At 40.6% G+C, this 16,168-nt stretch overlaps 1 protein-coding gene across 5 annotated transcripts; it reads right to left on the reverse strand.

Annotated features, from left to right (window-relative positions):
* Window positions 1–833: 833 nt before the first annotated feature.
* pcmtd1 (protein-L-isoaspartate (D-aspartate) O-methyltransferase domain containing 1) lies at window positions 834–13,470 on the reverse strand. Of its 5 annotated transcripts, none has more exons than XM_042102538.1 (7): window positions 13,244–13,470; window positions 11,458–11,551; window positions 8,358–8,831; window positions 7,338–7,440; window positions 6,911–7,082; window positions 5,726–5,849; window positions 834–3,698 (listed from the first exon to the last, which is right to left on the reverse strand). In XM_042102538.1, exons 3-7 carry the CDS (start codon window positions 8,662–8,664, stop codon window positions 3,316–3,318), a joined length of 1,089 nt encoding a protein of 362 aa, XP_041958472.1. In that variant the 5' UTR covers window positions 8,665–8,831; window positions 11,458–11,551; window positions 13,244–13,470; the 3' UTR covers window positions 834–3,315. The 5 variants fall into 5 exon arrangements, with proteins under 5 accessions (XP_041958472.1, XP_041958471.1, XP_041958474.1 ...); XM_042102537.1 differs by having other exon boundaries at window positions 13,165–13,470; XM_042102540.1 differs by lacking the exon at window positions 11,458–11,551.
* Window positions 13,471–16,168: the final 2,698 nt, after the last annotated feature.

Genomic DNA, 16,168 nt, shown 5'->3' on the forward strand with positions numbered 1-16,168 from the left:
TGTAAGTTACCACAGTCACCATTCTAGAGGGAATGATGAATTACATTACAGACACTCTGCACAGAGGATATAGGATGATACAAAGGACCCCCCCCCCCCCCACACACACACACACACATACTACTTCACTTTTCTTCTGCAGGGGCATTTTGTACGGGTCTGTGCCTCGGTCTGCCCCTCAGCTGGGTACCTGGGCTACACACAGCAGCTGACGGATGTTTGGGTCACTCTACAGTACATCTCAATCACATGACTCTCAGTTCCACCATGGTGATCAGTGTTGATAGTGAACAGCTTTAAAGGCTTATTTTTGTATTTATTTATTTTAAAAGCTTGCTCACATGTGAAAAATAATGTTACACATGAAATATCATACATGTTGCTAAAGGGATTTCCAGACAGAATCCTGGTTAGTACATGAACTGGTGGCTTCATGTGCGCAGCGCTCTAGTGAAAAGAATGTACCAGTTCCTACCATTTGCCTGCAGTGTGCCACAGCCACAGGACAAGGCATGGAGGATCCCATTTAGCTTAAGGCACTGTAAGCATAGCGACATTTCCAAATTCAAGGTACAGTATATGGTATGATTTCCCCAGAGAGTAATTATTTGAAAGGGGGCACTGCAGAACCAGTGCCATGGCTGGATTACTCATGTGCAAACTGTGTGAAGTGTACCAAATGAAGGCGGATAATCCTCCTCCTTAGTTAAGCTCTGAGAGGGACCCACAGCTGACCAACCTTATTATAATGCTCATCATTATTAATACTATGTCCTGTCTGGTGTTTTGGACCTGTATAATGAAGGCCACACATCGACGATGACTCTTAAAAGGAGTGATATAAATATATTTAATGAAAACATAGCTGTGGAAGAAAGCATGAATTTACAAACAATTCAGAGTGACACTTCATAGAGAGAAACAGAAAAAAAACAAGATCACACATGTCTCTGTGATAGTCTGTCAACAGCATGCTATCCATTTTTAAGCACTGAAGGGAATGGTAACTAAGCCATCCCATATTTCCACCACCATCTGAACGCTCAGCCAAGGCTGAAACAGTCAGCGTCAATCTGCGTCTCATAAAAATATACGCAATCACATAACTATGGTGTAAAGACATCAAGAGCATTCAAACCTGATTTCAAGGGCCAAGAAATCTGAGATAGTGACAGTAGTTTACTTAGTGACCTCAGTCACTGTAAATGTATGAGAGTCAGGGCTTGCCTCTTGCCTCCTGTGTTTGCCAAGCTACCTCAGGCAGCACTGTTGCCCTGGCAGCACACTGCTCTCCAGTGCAGTACATTATCCCAGACCTCATAAGACAGGAGCAGGAGAGCGGTGACCGCGTAAATACAGAAGACTCCACACCGTGAGACAAGGAGAAATAACCCCTCAGCTCTTTGTCATAAATAAACTGGAAAAGACATTGACTTTCCAAGAGACTGAAGAAGTGCAACAGAAGTGAACATAGTTTCACACAATAGATCAGAAATACCCTATCCGGAGTTACATAAAGTCATTTCCCAAATTTCACCTGCCACAGTGATTAATGGGCTACTCCGAAATTCGAGAAATTTAACTGGCTTTTGCTCTGGCTTCTCATCTACAGGAAATGACATCGTTAGCTCATCATAAGCTGATTTTAAAAGGAACGAAAAAAGCTTTGGATGTGAAATGACATATCATGTCATTCAAGGCATTTGGGGGTAGGCTAGGTATTGCAGGATTATTCAATACAGAATTTATTTGTGGCAGAATACCTCAAGATTAAAATATACTATATGAAATCAGTAGTATCAAATCTGTACAGTCTTTACAAACTTTTTTTTTCAGGTGCCAAAACTCCACACACTTTATGAGTTGTCAGATGGACCTGACATCATTTCAACAATGAACCCACTGAAAAGGCTCACTAGGTCCCATGTACAGCAAGTTCCCTATTTGATCTAAGCGCCACCTCTGAGACACAATACGCCTCTGCCATGTCAGAAGCTGCTGGTTTGATGTAATAGCCTCTTTTATCCTCGCATGACCTGGGCCAGATGGGGAATCACCCTCCCACTTCCTTCTATTAATAAGCCCTGATTTTAGAACTCTCCAAATGAAGGAAAAAAGGATGCGCTAGTGAAAGCTACTGAAGTAAGCTTCCTTGCATCAGGATCATAGATCTTAATTGGTGGCTGATTGCCATAACAAGTTTCAAAGGCTTTCATTACAAGAGAGGCTGGAAGCCATGCTTTTGGCTAACCTACCAAAAAAAACTATATATATATATATATATGAAATGAAGAGAGAATATATCATTGTTCTTAGGTACTATCAGCAGACCTTGTTATTGTGTGGGACAGTGTAGAGAGAATCCATGTAATGTTATCATCCCTGTCACATAAAAAATACCTAAGGGAGTCTTTACCAAAACAATCTTAGAATTGTTTTCTTAAGCCAACAATCGACACACATGACAATCGACTGACAACATTTTCAAACAATGATTCATATAAGGCAGTCACAAACTGTTGAAAGAAATACAAACTAGCAGATGTTTCAATCCATTTTTTGTGAATGATCACTGATATCTTGGTGTTCATCTAGCCTGCTCGGGTATGGCAGCATTTCTCCAGTCTTTCACACATTATATATCTATTCCACGTGTCCTAGACACTTCTTGGGCATCAGCAAAAAGCATACACTCCTACCCCCCTGAATACGTTCCTTATATTCAAAACACTCTATGATTAAAGCCTCTATATACAAAATGCTTCTACACTATCCCTCTAAGATTGCACTGAAACTTGTGTATGATTATACATTTCTGAATCATATGAAAAAACATCTCTTTTTAAACATGTCTGAAAAAGTGTGAAAGCTTTCAATAGCACAAAGCACAGAAATCACTCTAACCAGCAGTCAAAATGACTGATCATCTTACAAAAAGCCTCTCCATCACTGATTACCTCCCAGACAGACGAAAAACCTAGAATATAATAAAATAAAGTAAAATGAAACAAAATAATGCTACATCATCCAAGAAATGAAGGGAAACAGCTCATCAGATTGGTACTTAGTGCATGAAGAGTACATGTGCGTATGTGTGTGTGTGAGTGTGGGTGTGTGTGTGTGTGTGTGTGTGTGTGTTTTAGTCCACCCATCTGAGAGTCTTTATAGTCTGTGTATCAGTGTGTGTGTGTGTGTGTGTGTGTGTGTGTATGTATGCCCGTGCATGTATTAAGTGGAGGTGCTGAGACAAATGTGTGTGTGTGTGTGTGTGTGTGTGTGTGTGTGTGTGTGTGTGTGTGTGTGTGTACACCCTGATCACTTCTCACGGTAGTACAGCAGGTAGGCCTTGAGCGCGTCAGGCAGGGGCAGGCTGAGGATCCTCTCCCTCAGCAGGTTGACCCGTGGCTCCTCTGCCTTCAGCGGCTGCTCCTCGCTGCCCTCCTTCTCCTCGTCGTCCTCCTCGTCCTCCTCCCTGATCTCCTCGCCGATGCGCTCCTCCTCCTCGCTCTCCACTCGCTGCGGGATCAGCTGGTTGCCCACGAACACGTATGTGTTGATGCGACGCCGCCGGCAACGCCGCCTCTTGCGCTTGTGGGGCGTGCGCTGTGTGGCCGGACTGGCCTCCTCGATCTGGCTGTGCAGCGCGCGGCGGATGTACACACGCGACAGGTCCTGCAGACTTCGGATGTGGATGGGTGCTGGTGCGGGAGAAGAACAGCCTCTTAAGTCACTTGGTATTCTATTGACTTCTCACTGCGTTCACACAGTCACACAGGTCCTTGGGCTAAATCCCAATAAATAAATTAATATATATCGTATGTTTTTTTGGATTTTTTGTCATTCTATGTATCAATGTGTGAGTCTGTATAAGTGTTGTCTAGCTCTGTGTAACTTATGGCTCCTAAATGCAAGACAAATTCCCCCTTGGGGCAATAAAGGTTTCATTCATTCAAATCAAATTCATTTGAGAGGAGAGCTTCTACACATGCGTGTATTATAGGCCTTGACAGTTAGATTGCAGCAACATTTATTCTGCCCTCCTGTGGCCATAGTTCAGTGGAATGTTTTGTAAAATGGACACAGCTGCCATGTTTCATTTTGACAATAAAGTGGCAAGAGAATCTGGTGAGCTTAGTTCAGAGGGCTTTTATTCCACAAGAGATTTTTTTTTAAAAACACATCCTCAGAAGTTTTCTGATGGCCTTTAGCTCGTGGCACCTTTTTGGGACTGGATATTGATTTCCATACCAACTGCCATAACCACAAAGATCACAGTAACACCTGCCCCCTGGGGGTAGAATAATGTAGTGCAGCGAATAAACCAGTGAAGAACATACTGAGGATTCAGAGGTGGACTTTTCATGTGGACCCTGATTCATATTGCACTCTTGGTTGAAAAGTGATGCAGTCAAGAGCCCTTAATGATTTGTGGACATCTTTCAACAGAGGTCTTGAAACATGATTATATTTGAAATACTCTGTTGAAGGGTTATTTCAACAGTGGGTTATTTCAACAGAACCGTGGCCCACTGGTTAGCACTCTGGACTTGTAACCGGAGGGTTGCCGGTTCGAGCCCCGACCAGTGGGCCGCGGCTGAAGTGCCCTTGAGCAAGGCACCTAACCCCTCACTGCTCCCCGAGCGCCGCCGTTGTAGCAGGCAGCTCACTGTGCCGGGATTAGTGTGTGCTTCACCTCACTGCGTGTACACTGTGTGCTGTTTGTGTTTCACTAATTCACCGATTGGGTTAAATGCAGAGACCAAAATTTCCCTCACAGGATCAAAAAAGTATATATACTTATACTTATAATTTCTTGACTGTAGTTTTAGCATCAGCTATGAAGAACACTGCTAACCTTGACTACAAACAGTTTCTGTATGCAGTATGTAGCATGCCTTTACCTAATACATAGCTTATATATAGGTTTACTTATACTAAAACACTTCATCTCTTGATGCAAACAAAATACCAGGTTTACACCTGTAACTACACTGCCGTTCAAAAGTTTGGGGTCACTTAAAAATGTCCATTCCACTCCATTATAGACAGAATACCAGCTGAGATCAGTTGCATTGTTTTTTGTAAAGGTATACTATGCAGGTTTAGGCATTTTTGGCAAGTGTAGAGCTCCCTCTAGAGTCGCAATGTATTTAGATGTTACTCTGCTTCTGTAAATAGCAAACTTCTCGCAACTTATCCCCCTTGTACACAATGCAAATGCTTTTGTTGTAGAGGTGAAGGATTAAGAACAGATAAAAAATATCTCCAAAGAGCTATATCTACTGACAAGGTAATGTTTCACGATTCTCACGAGAATTGTTGGGGCACCACTCTTGGAAGTTGCATGGCTGGTTTTCTCAGTAGTAAACAGAATGTGCCTTTGGAACATTGGATGAATGGTTGCTGATAATGGGCAATGTAGATATTGCATTAAAGATCAGCTATTTCTTTCTACAACAGTCATTTACAACATTAATAATGAAAACAAGGACATTTTTAAGTGACTCCAAACTTTTGAACAGTAGTGTATGATCAATTCAAAACTTGTAAGTCATCATCCTTAGCTTTGTCATGGTTAAAAAAAGAGATGTAATGAGCTGAACAGGATTGGCCTTCACCCCTACGTTTATTTTTACTTTGGCACAGGAGACCTCTGGAAACAATGGAAGCATCAAGCTTGCCTCCATGAGCATCAATGAGCTGATTTAAAAAAAAGCAGACTTACGGAGTTGAACTGTGTCTGGTTTGTTGCCGTCGGCTCTGTTCTGCTGGACAAGCGGGGCGAAGGACACAGCCAGGATGTTCTTGCTCTCCCAGGAGCTCTGGCCAGTCCGGGTGATCTGAGTCAACTGCAGCAACACACAGCGACAGGACGCCGTTGGAAACACATGGCAACAAAGTCCAAAATATGATTTCCCACAGGCACAACAGCTAAACAGGTTTGAGAGAGGAGTCTTCTTCACTGGTGCAGTAGTACTGGAGCCCAGCACTGCACCCTTCATGGTTGTAGGCTTGGATACTTCTAATAGATGTCAATAAATGGACTACTCCCTTTGAGTACATTGTAATTGATGGATTGCTGTTTCTCTATGTAATTCAACATTTTGTATGTCTCGGTTGTTAGGTCTTGCCGCATGTTTCTGCTGACAAATCATCATCTTAAATATGTCTTCAGATTCTCCAATTTAGTCTTTGAGTTTAGTCTGTTGAAAATATATGTTCTATAAACTAGAATGATAAAGAAAAATGAGAATGACCTTTCAGGGATTGTAATCTCAGTACACCTCACAATTATTCTTTGACCTGAAGTACTCATAAAAATCTAAACCAGGTGTCCAAAGTCCTCTAAGGTGAGCTTTAGCCAGTGCACGTGTACAAGGCCAACACTGGTAGCTCCTACCATTCAACCCAATTCCTGAGGAAGCCTTTGAAGGCAGCATGTGCAGAGAAAGCTTGCGCTGCCGCTGCTGCTACTGTTCTCTCCGTCAGGCTGCATTCAGAAAAACAGCGGTTTTCTTGCCACTTGTCACTGACGCCTCAAAAGTTGAGATTAGTTTATATTTGTTATAGAACTTTTTTCACATCACAAACATGTTTTTTTTTTGTGTGCATGCAATCCATACTAGTCTCTGAATTTCACTAGTTTCTCTAGTCAACAAAATGGCTCCTTGTCTCTTCCTGTCTGAATAAGGCTTCAGGTTATGGCTTCTGTTAAGCGCCTTGAGACAATTTCATTTGCTGGAACTATAAAAAAAAAAAATATGGAATTAAATTAATAGTCGCCAGACTGTACTTTTGACTTGTGTCCAAATACAAGATGAAGCATGCATGGACTCCACGAAGGATGAATTATTTTCACAGACAACACATTGCAGCACGAAAAGCTCATTGTGTACTACATTTTCAATACCTGATCTTCAATTGGCACAACAAGGATGCCTCCCACTTTGAGCATGATTTTCATGTAGTTCTCGTGGTCCTTTTGGACTCCGGCTCCACAGTAAATGCGATCATATTGGTGGCTGTCGGAGGAGATTTCTAAGCAGTTTCCCACCACAAATTTTGGCTCACAGAATTCAAACCTACAACAAGAGGATAAATAATAATAAAACAAATATGACCGAGTTACTGAGTAGACTTGACACTTGCAGTACCTCTGACACACACAGCTTCAGAAGTAATGTACAAATGCTGTTAGATAGTATATATATGAGTCTGTATAACAGTATTATCTTTATATAAACATGACACAAATATTACTACATACTCCTTTGTAGCAACTACTAGTTTACAATACTGTGAACACTGCAAACATACATATAGTTTGCATCACTTACTTATCAAAGCTATCACTGTTTTTAATGAAGTCCTCCAGCCTCTCTTTAGCATACTCCACAACATCCTTATGTAGTTCAACACCATGATTCACTCCAAATGGACCTGGAAGCCATTGGACAAGAGTCAACTATCTTAACATGAATCAGTGCACTTTACTGCAAAGAGCTAAGCTTAACATTTTGATGACATGTTTCACCAAAAAAAAAAAAAAACCCTAATTTGAGCAGCCATATGTTAAAACTAGAGCGCATAAGAACATCTTATTGCTCTGTTACGGTGTCTGCACCATCTGTTCCTCGATCAAATCGCACACCACACCATGAATATATCAATTACATAAAATCCTGAAATTTAATATAGAGCAATACTTATTTGGGGGAACTATCAGAGTTTTATTTCCATTGAATTAAGTCGATATGTGATATTTTAATAAGCAAAATAGGCCTATCAGAACAGTAATACCAATGATCTGATAAATTATGCATAAAACTATTAGAGTCAGCGTAATGTATTATAGGCACAGTCCCAAACACATTCTTAAATTCATTGAATTGCTCCAAATGATAGTAATGCCATTTATTTTGCGTTTGCTATAAAAAATAAAACAAAAACCTTGATGTTTGTTTGTTGTCCTGGCCCTGCAAACACAGTGGTGCACTGTATACTGATCTATGAGCAATCATAATCAACATGGTGCTTCAGGAGCATGGGAGGGAGAGAGGTGTCCTTTGATTGGCTGTTGAGCTCTAATAGCAACAGCCTTTGACGAAACCAACACACGGGTCATAGACTGCATCTCTAGTGCAATTTTTTTTCTGTAGTGCATTTTTGGATGGAAGTATAAGCCTTTGTTTTACTGAGGACAAAGATAAATGCAGTACATAATAGTGCACTCTACTGTACATGATACAGTACATGATACAATAGGCCTATTAGCAATACTACTTTACACATCGCTATGGAAGCCTCTGCCTGTCTGCACTTCCTGTTTTTGAGGAGGAAGTGAAGTGTGACATTACCGAGGATCAGGCCCACCATGGTGCTCAGGTAGCCGGTGCCGCTGCCCAGGTTGAGGAAGGACAGTCCCTGGCGCAGCCTCAGCGCCTCCATCACCTCAGAGTAGATGCACGGTGCCGACAGGTGGAGGTTGCCATTTTTCCATGCCAGGTCCTTGTAGGCATTCTCTCGGTAACTGTCCAAGTAGTAGTCGCCACGGTCAATGGCCCGGAAGGCCTGTTCCACCTGTTCTGTGCGGATATACTGAGCCTCCTTCAAGTTGTCGATCAGGTCATCATTGTCCTCCCCGGCACTGACGGCTCCTCCCATGACGACAAAAACGCCAAAAGAAAAGAAACGTAAAAACAGCCACCCCTCAAAAAATAAACTTTCAGCAGAGCACAAGGCCTCACATGGAGAGAAGCTGATGAGATAGGTGGAATTAGCTCCTACAGGATGTTTGAGATCGGCATCTCAAATTGGTGGTCCAAGAACAACTAAAATACAATGGAGAAAATGCATTAAAATATAGTATTATAATAATGTTTTATCATGATGTAAAATAAGTTACACAATACTGCTTGTTTGCCCCTGCCTTGGGAAATACTGTATTTGATTTTCCCATTACCAATTTCAAGCTCAAAACATATCAACATAAAATCCCCTTCAAGTGGTTCAATGGAAGAATTTTGCCAATAGGCAAACATTGTTTGCACAAAATTGCAAGAACTAAACCCTACAAATAGACTTAACCTGAATTATTGAGAAAAAGAAAGATAATTTACACTTTGTTAACCTTTCATCACATCTCTGTACTTTCTTCAAAACAGTTGTAGTCTGACTATTACAGTTTTTTTCAGCCGCTAACAAGAGTTTGTCTAACCAGTTGTCACATTTTCAAAACTCTAAACACAATTAGCACAGCATCGGTTTTTTGTGGCCATACCATTATCACATTTCATGTCGTTTTCACACAATATGCAGTCAGTGAACACATTTCCACAATGCTTACATTTTCTTAACAAACAAGCTACAGTACACCTCCTAACAAAATTATGGATTGTTTTTGCAGTATTTACGAATGTTAACACACAACATCCTACAATAGCAAAAACAATATTCCAAACCTTAGATACAGTATAAAAACCTCTGCTTCAGCTACCAAGCGGTTTTATCCCATCGCCTTGGATACTGTAATATCAGATGCAATGTTGATGAAAACTTGTGGCTAACCCTGAAGATCGAGAGATTAGATACAGTTTGTGTTTTTTTTTTTTTAGTTCCCCCCCATTTTATCTGGGCTTTTTGCTGTTGTTTTTTTGTTCAGAATGCTCTTATGTGTTTCATTGATATTTTGTTCACTGTAAGCAGTACTGTAAAACTTTTTCTGTTCTATCATACTGTAAACAGTATTTCTACTGTACTTCCTGTAGTAAACAGTAAAGGGAAAAAACTGATTTGCTTTTTACTGGAATGCTTTTGAATGTGAACATTACATGTGGACATACAGTTCCCAACCAAGAAATTTAGTGTAAAAACGATGGATTGCATGTTTTGCATGCAAATACCTGTAAAACTGAAACATAAAAGTCTATGCAGTTTTTGTAATGTCAACAATAGCCAGTATTTTGAAACCTGGTGTACTTTGATTGACTGCATGTACCTTGTAAAGTGAAAACAAGTGTTATTCTTTGACAGAATAATTTTATTTTGAGTCAGATTTCCAGTGTTTTGGTAACAGGAGTTAGTGTGCGCAGAGAAAGATGTGTTAGTATATATTTTAACAAAATGTGTTTTTGAGAAGGTGTGAGTCTGTAAGAGTTTAGAAAAAGTATCTGAAGTATGGGTAAGCGCTTGTTAGCGATTGAAAAAAACTGTAATTGTGCTGTGTGTCAAATGAACAGGGTGCCAAAGCCAAATGATATGCTTACCATACTTATTATGTTGGCTATGGCACACTGTGCTTCACCTTGTTGGAATACCAGGCCCTTTGGAGTCATAACCTCCCCCCACTAATACCACAGCCAGGGCAATCTTTGTCCTACTTTTTTCTACACCTCTCTAAAACGCTGTCCTTTGAGTTTTCTGCAGTAAAAATAATGCAGGGAAAATTGGGTCAAACCATTTCTCTCCCTTCTGCCAGACAAGCGGACAGTGAGGCTATACCACCACCGGCATTAGTTAGCTCTCCCCAGAATGCATTTGAAAGTGCCCATTTCAAAGACAACTAGATACAGTATTTTCACTGGGGAAGATTGTATTGCTTTCTCAAAAAGCAGCTCCGTAAGCAGTCCTGAATAGTCATTTTTCCACATGTAAAGTAGTATACAAATTAAAGGGCGAATGAATAGGCTATTTCACATTGAAGCTTGTACTGTACACATACTCAGGAAAGGAAAGCTGGAGCATACTGTATAGGCCAATAGATAAGTAAATAATCTGAGTATTCTAACTAATATTCTATATAAACTTTGATATGGATCTCCTAAAACGATACTTTCTTTTTGCTAGCCTCCATTTGAAGCGCTGTGGACATCAGCGCCGACATGAGTGCGGCACACTCCGCTTTCGACATTCGATAACTTAAACCCCATTATTATTAATACAACCCCGCACACCAGCGTCAAACTCTGCCGCCACCTCCACTGGTGTGCAGGGATGTATTGAGAATAATGTTATCAAAATAATCAAATGTTGAAAGCGGAGTGCACCTTGTCAGTTTAATCTTTACTTTGTATTATTTCATAACTTGGCTGATGACCAATAGAGTGTTACATTTCCATGTCCATGTCTACTTTAAGCACTGATAGCCAGCACCTATAAAGTGCCACATCTATCATTTGTGAAAAAAATGTCATCTGTCTTCATCTGGCAGCCCAAACCAAAGGACTTATTTGTGCAAGTAGAATATTTCAGTTTATTTATTTATTTATTTATTGTTTAGACAAAATGACTGAAATTGCCTTGGGGACTATATTAGCGCATAAAGGCAAGCCGCTATATTTGGCAATAAATAGAGACAGGCTGAAGACAGTGTTTGGTGAGAGGTCTAGTGTTTAGCAGCATGACCTCAGCTAACCCCCGGTGTCATAGGGTGGCGCAGGGGTTGATGTGGGGACATACCCGGAACAGCCTCGGGAACAGTTTCTTGTTCTCAGGAAACCCTCTGAGATGGGCAGCAGATGATGTGTGTCACAGATTCCAGGCTGCAACACCACTGCAATCACATGCACACAGTGAAATTAGATACATAAACAAACACATGAGCCATCCAATGAGCAGAGGGAGCCAGGGCTTGTGAGTGAAAGGCAATATGTTTGCACAATGCACCAGGATGACACCGAGGCAGGCCAAACTCTGATAACACCAATGGAGAACATAGTTTTAGGATAAGATTGGGTGTTAATCAGACTGCAAATGCAATGCTAAGGGACACATTGACATTGTGGCAAATAGCTACCTTTGCAATTTGCAAACACTCCCAATCCCTTAATCCATTGCCAAATCCTAGCATACCTCAGATTTAATTTCAAGTAGGCTCATTAAGCTACTATTAAGGTCAGAGATGTAAGAGGGCAATAGGACATGGTCTGTGATAAACTTGCAAGCAGGGCTGCTTGGCTTTAAGCAAACTTTACTGCATTTGGTGACAATTACTGCCGAATATAACTGGTGTCATGTCATGCCATCCTATTTTCAGTATTGCTCTTGATTATCAGGAGGCCAAATCTGCATAAATACCAGAATGGCACGGCAGAGGGCAGAATTCATGCTCAGGAGACGCGTGCATGCACACTGAGTGGAGCCGAGGAGCCTGCTCAACATGCAGTTGAGGCAGTGTCAGAGATCTCAAGCAATCGAGTTATGCCTGGTACATCCGCACTGCGTGTGATCTCTGCAGAAACAAAGCAGTGTGGCACCCGCAGTAGTCTCGTTACTGAATTTGCATAGTTAGTGAACATGGCACTCTGTCGTTTCTGACCCCTCAAAATACTCGATCAAAAGGCGAGTAGTGTCACGGTGTCAAAGAAAAATGATAACTGAAGAGCTGTTCTGCAGCGCTTCAGCTAACCAGCTAAGTCCTGTTAGCATGCTAATACCACGTAGCATACGCAGAAAGAACTAGCAGGTACTTCGACGAGAACGGGGCACTTTGGGAAGATGAAGGTTTTATAACAGCTAGCAAGCTAACAGGAGATAGATACACAAGCTAGCTTGCAACTTGAGCAGCCAGGATGTCGTTCACTTTCAGTATGGTTTCGAAAACAACTAAATTACAGTCATGCACATTTCGACACCACTTTAATCTGCTGAGATGAGCTTGTTTATTTACTGTTGCAAACTCCATAATAACTTGTGAGACTGAAATTTAATTTAAAATTGAAGGTGAAACGGAGTCACCAAAAACAAATAACGTTAACGTAACGTTATATGACATCAGCTGCGCAACCGTGTTCACTAAAAAGCTTTAATGTTACTTGCGCCTAAAACAGATTAACAGTAGAGAATATTAATATGCTTTCATATTAGCTGCCGGGCTAACAACTACAATTAGGTTAACGTTAGCGATGCTACTTTCTCAGGCTCTCATCTCCCATCACGGTACATCCCGTATTGTTGTTATCCAGGCAGCATTGAGAATATTTTATTTAGCCTATCTTAACCCACTGTTGATAGATGTAGGCTAAAATACAAGTTGAACCTTGAGTGCGTCATACAGTGGTAATGTTAGTTAACTAATGATCACTGACAAAGTAAATTCAGGAGGACCAATTGTCTGCTATAACAAAATGTCGACATCATAACAATTCAGACAAAAAATCCACAAACCTGGTTTGTTTGTTTGTAAGAGCCGCCAGTCAGATGAGTAAATTAAGTAATATGAGTATCTATCGAAACATTAACGTACCGTGCCACTGACAGCTCAGATAAATATAGTTTTTCGAAGACGGCCGATTGCCGCTGTCTTTTCTTCAGGAACAGCTGAGAGGATGTAAACATATGTCACGTGGTTCTAGGCTGATCGAACCAGACCAGACAGAGAGACGTGTTTTCGCGGGAGGACAAGAATAGAATTCTGCGTGGATCAGATCCGCACCATCGAGACCCAAGAGCACAGCTATTCAGTTTGTTTTCATGACCTCCTTTGCTGTCGTGGCTGTTTTTGACTACAGCCACCATAACAGGTATGCAGACATGACCTAGCCTACAGGCGGTGTTAGGTTTATTATGGATCAGCAGCGAAGGATGATGTTGTTGATAGGGCCTAGGCCTACTGTAGCAGACACATCTTCATGTCCTCACATGACCTGAGGAGAAAGTGATGGGTTACCTCCTGCTCGATTTAGCCTACAACAAGACATTATTAAATGTTGTGTCATAATTCCATATTAGGCTATGATTTGTATAGTGTATTTGCTATTGTATTTGCTGGGCTGAGCAACAACAAAAAGCTAAAAATGGTTGGCCAGCCACCTCAAGGTTAGTCATTAGAACTCTGTTTCCAGCATAATTTCGCTGTCCTACCCATCACCTCCCCCCTCCCCCTCTCTGTCTCTGTGTAGCATGGCCATTCCATCAAGAAAGAGAATCAAAAGTTAATTCTTTCAATTGATAAAAAATCAGATTTTCAGATCATCAGTGGCATGCTACTTAATTCTGGGTCCAGTGTTGGATCACCATCACCATATTATTAAAAGGAAGGAAGAAGCAATACTTTGTCAGTATCCCGTGAACAAACATGGTCCACCAACCTCTTGCTATCTTGGGAAGATATAAAAAGTACCCCCCCCCCCCTCGGATATTTTCCCTTTTATTGCTTTAATAAATGGAATCTTTGTCCATTTAATTTGGCCTTTTTTACAACAATTAAAAAAAAACCTCTTTAATGTCAAAGTGAAAGCAAATTTCTACAAAGTAATGTTAATTAAAAATATATAATGCAAAATAAGCGATTGCATAAATATTCACACCCCTTAAAATGACTGACCTAAATTAACAGCGGTCCAGCCAGTTGGTGCTAATAGTCACACAATTAGTGAAATGGAGATCGCCTGTGTGCAGTGAATGTGTATAGTATAGTAATATAAAGATACCTGTGTCTGGAAGGTCCAGTCACTGGTCAATCAGTAGTCCTGGCTATAATGCCACCATGAAGACAAAAGAACACTCCAAACAACTCAAAGAAAAGGTTATTGAAAAGCGTAAGTGAGGGGATGGATACAAAAAGAAATTCAAGTCACTGAACATCCCCTGGAGTTCAGTGAAATCCATCAATAAGGAATGTAAGGAACAGGGGCGCTGCTAGAAAATTTGGGCCCTGTGACAATTTCAGCAAAATATGGAAATCCATGGTGGACAATCTGATTCAGTCTGCAAGAGAACAACGACTTGGTAGAAGATTTACTTTCCGGCAAGACAATAAACCAAAGCATACAGCAAAAACTACACAAAAATGGTTTAAAGACAGCAAGGTGAATGTTAGTCGAAGCCCAGACCTCAATCCTATAGAAAATCTGGCTGGACTTGAAAAGGGCTGTTCATACAAGTTCCTCTTCCAACCTAACAGAGCTTGAGAAGTTTTGCAAAGAAAATTAAGTAAAATGGGAGTATCAAGATGTGCAATCAAGCCCGAGTCCTATCCACGCAGGATCCATGCTTTAATTGCGACCAAAGTTGCATCTACTAAATGCTGACTTGAAGGGGCCAAACTAAATTGATCAAGATTTCATTTTTAAAAGCAGTAAAAGTGGAAATATCCAAGGGAATACTTTTCATAGGCACTGTACCTCATAAAGTCATCATACAGAAATATTGGGGCATTAAAAAGTGCATTCTTCATTCATTTTAATTGATTAATTCTGCATACTTCTGATTGATACAGAACAGTTGCTTGTGGCAGGTGTGTGGCGGGAGTGCTCAGCCATATTGATGAAGGCCCGACAACAGCTCATTAGTGGAGTCATGTGTCTGTGCACCTGATATACTGTGTCGTGTGACACACACAGAGTGAAACTATAATGTCCAACTAAAATGTTTTGTAGTTATTTCACCAGGAATACATGGTCTTTTTTATGTAAAACAACATTGCTATCCATTCCCTGAATGGCTGTATTAATAGTGTGTCGCAAATGAAAGAGATATTAGGATTTCTTCTTTTTTTTAAATTATGGATTGTCAAAATATCAAATCAAGTACATTTATGCCAAGCTAGGCACAAGCTATTAATTTAAATCACTTTATTTTTCATAACTAGTGAGTTGTAAGGCTAACAAGCCTCTTGAGGATTATCAGCCAATACAAAAGCAACCTATTAAGTATACAGACAAAGTAGCTCAATTAAATTAGAGTCTACTGATTATTGAATTGAAAACCCTGGAGATTTTTTTTGTCTGCAAAATTCCCCCATTCTTTATGACTTATAAAATCCAATTTACCTTTCTCTATGTTGAACAACACCATCTAGTGGACATTCTAGTTATACATTGTGTAGGCTAAAGCTCAAAATCCCATTCAGTGTAATATCATTTAAAGGAAAATATAGCAACTTTCCATGCCCCTCTGCTATAAGGAGCTATTAGAGTATGCATTAGATATGCCACCAGGGCAACTGGACAAGAGCGAACTCCACATGGACAGCTCAAATTAACAGATGCAGTGAGGTGAATTAGGACAGGAGGTCAAACGAGTGTATTGGTCTCAGCATAGAAAATAATTAATTTCTTCTTTAGTTCACATCTTTACTAATAAATGGAATTGTCATATGTAAAGTCACATAAGCTTGACAACCAGGCATGTTTTTATGTGCCAAGAGAGTCTTAGTAATGAAGAAGCA

Source organism: Alosa sapidissima, chromosome 1, assembly GCF_018492685.1.
Source record: "Alosa sapidissima isolate fAloSap1 chromosome 1, fAloSap1.pri, whole genome shotgun sequence".
NCBI lineage: Eukaryota > Metazoa > Chordata > Actinopteri > Clupeiformes > Clupeidae > Alosa > Alosa sapidissima.

What these genes read in the sequence shown, in the direction of transcription:
- pcmtd1 (XM_042102540.1), bottom strand. Translation starts at nt 8,664, where the DNA reads ATGGGAGGAGCCGTCAGTGCCGGGGAGGACAATGATGACCTGATCGAC. An exon ending in TTGTGCCAATTGAAGATCAG is followed by an intron (nt 5,850 to 6,910) that starts GTATTGAAAATG and finishes GTGTTGCTGCAG; the next exon opens with TTGACTCAGATCACCCGGAC. An exon ending in ACCAGACACAGTTCAACTCC is followed by an intron (nt 3,699 to 5,725) that starts GTAAGTCTGCTT and finishes CTCCCGCACCAG; the next exon opens with CACCCATCCACATCCGAAGT.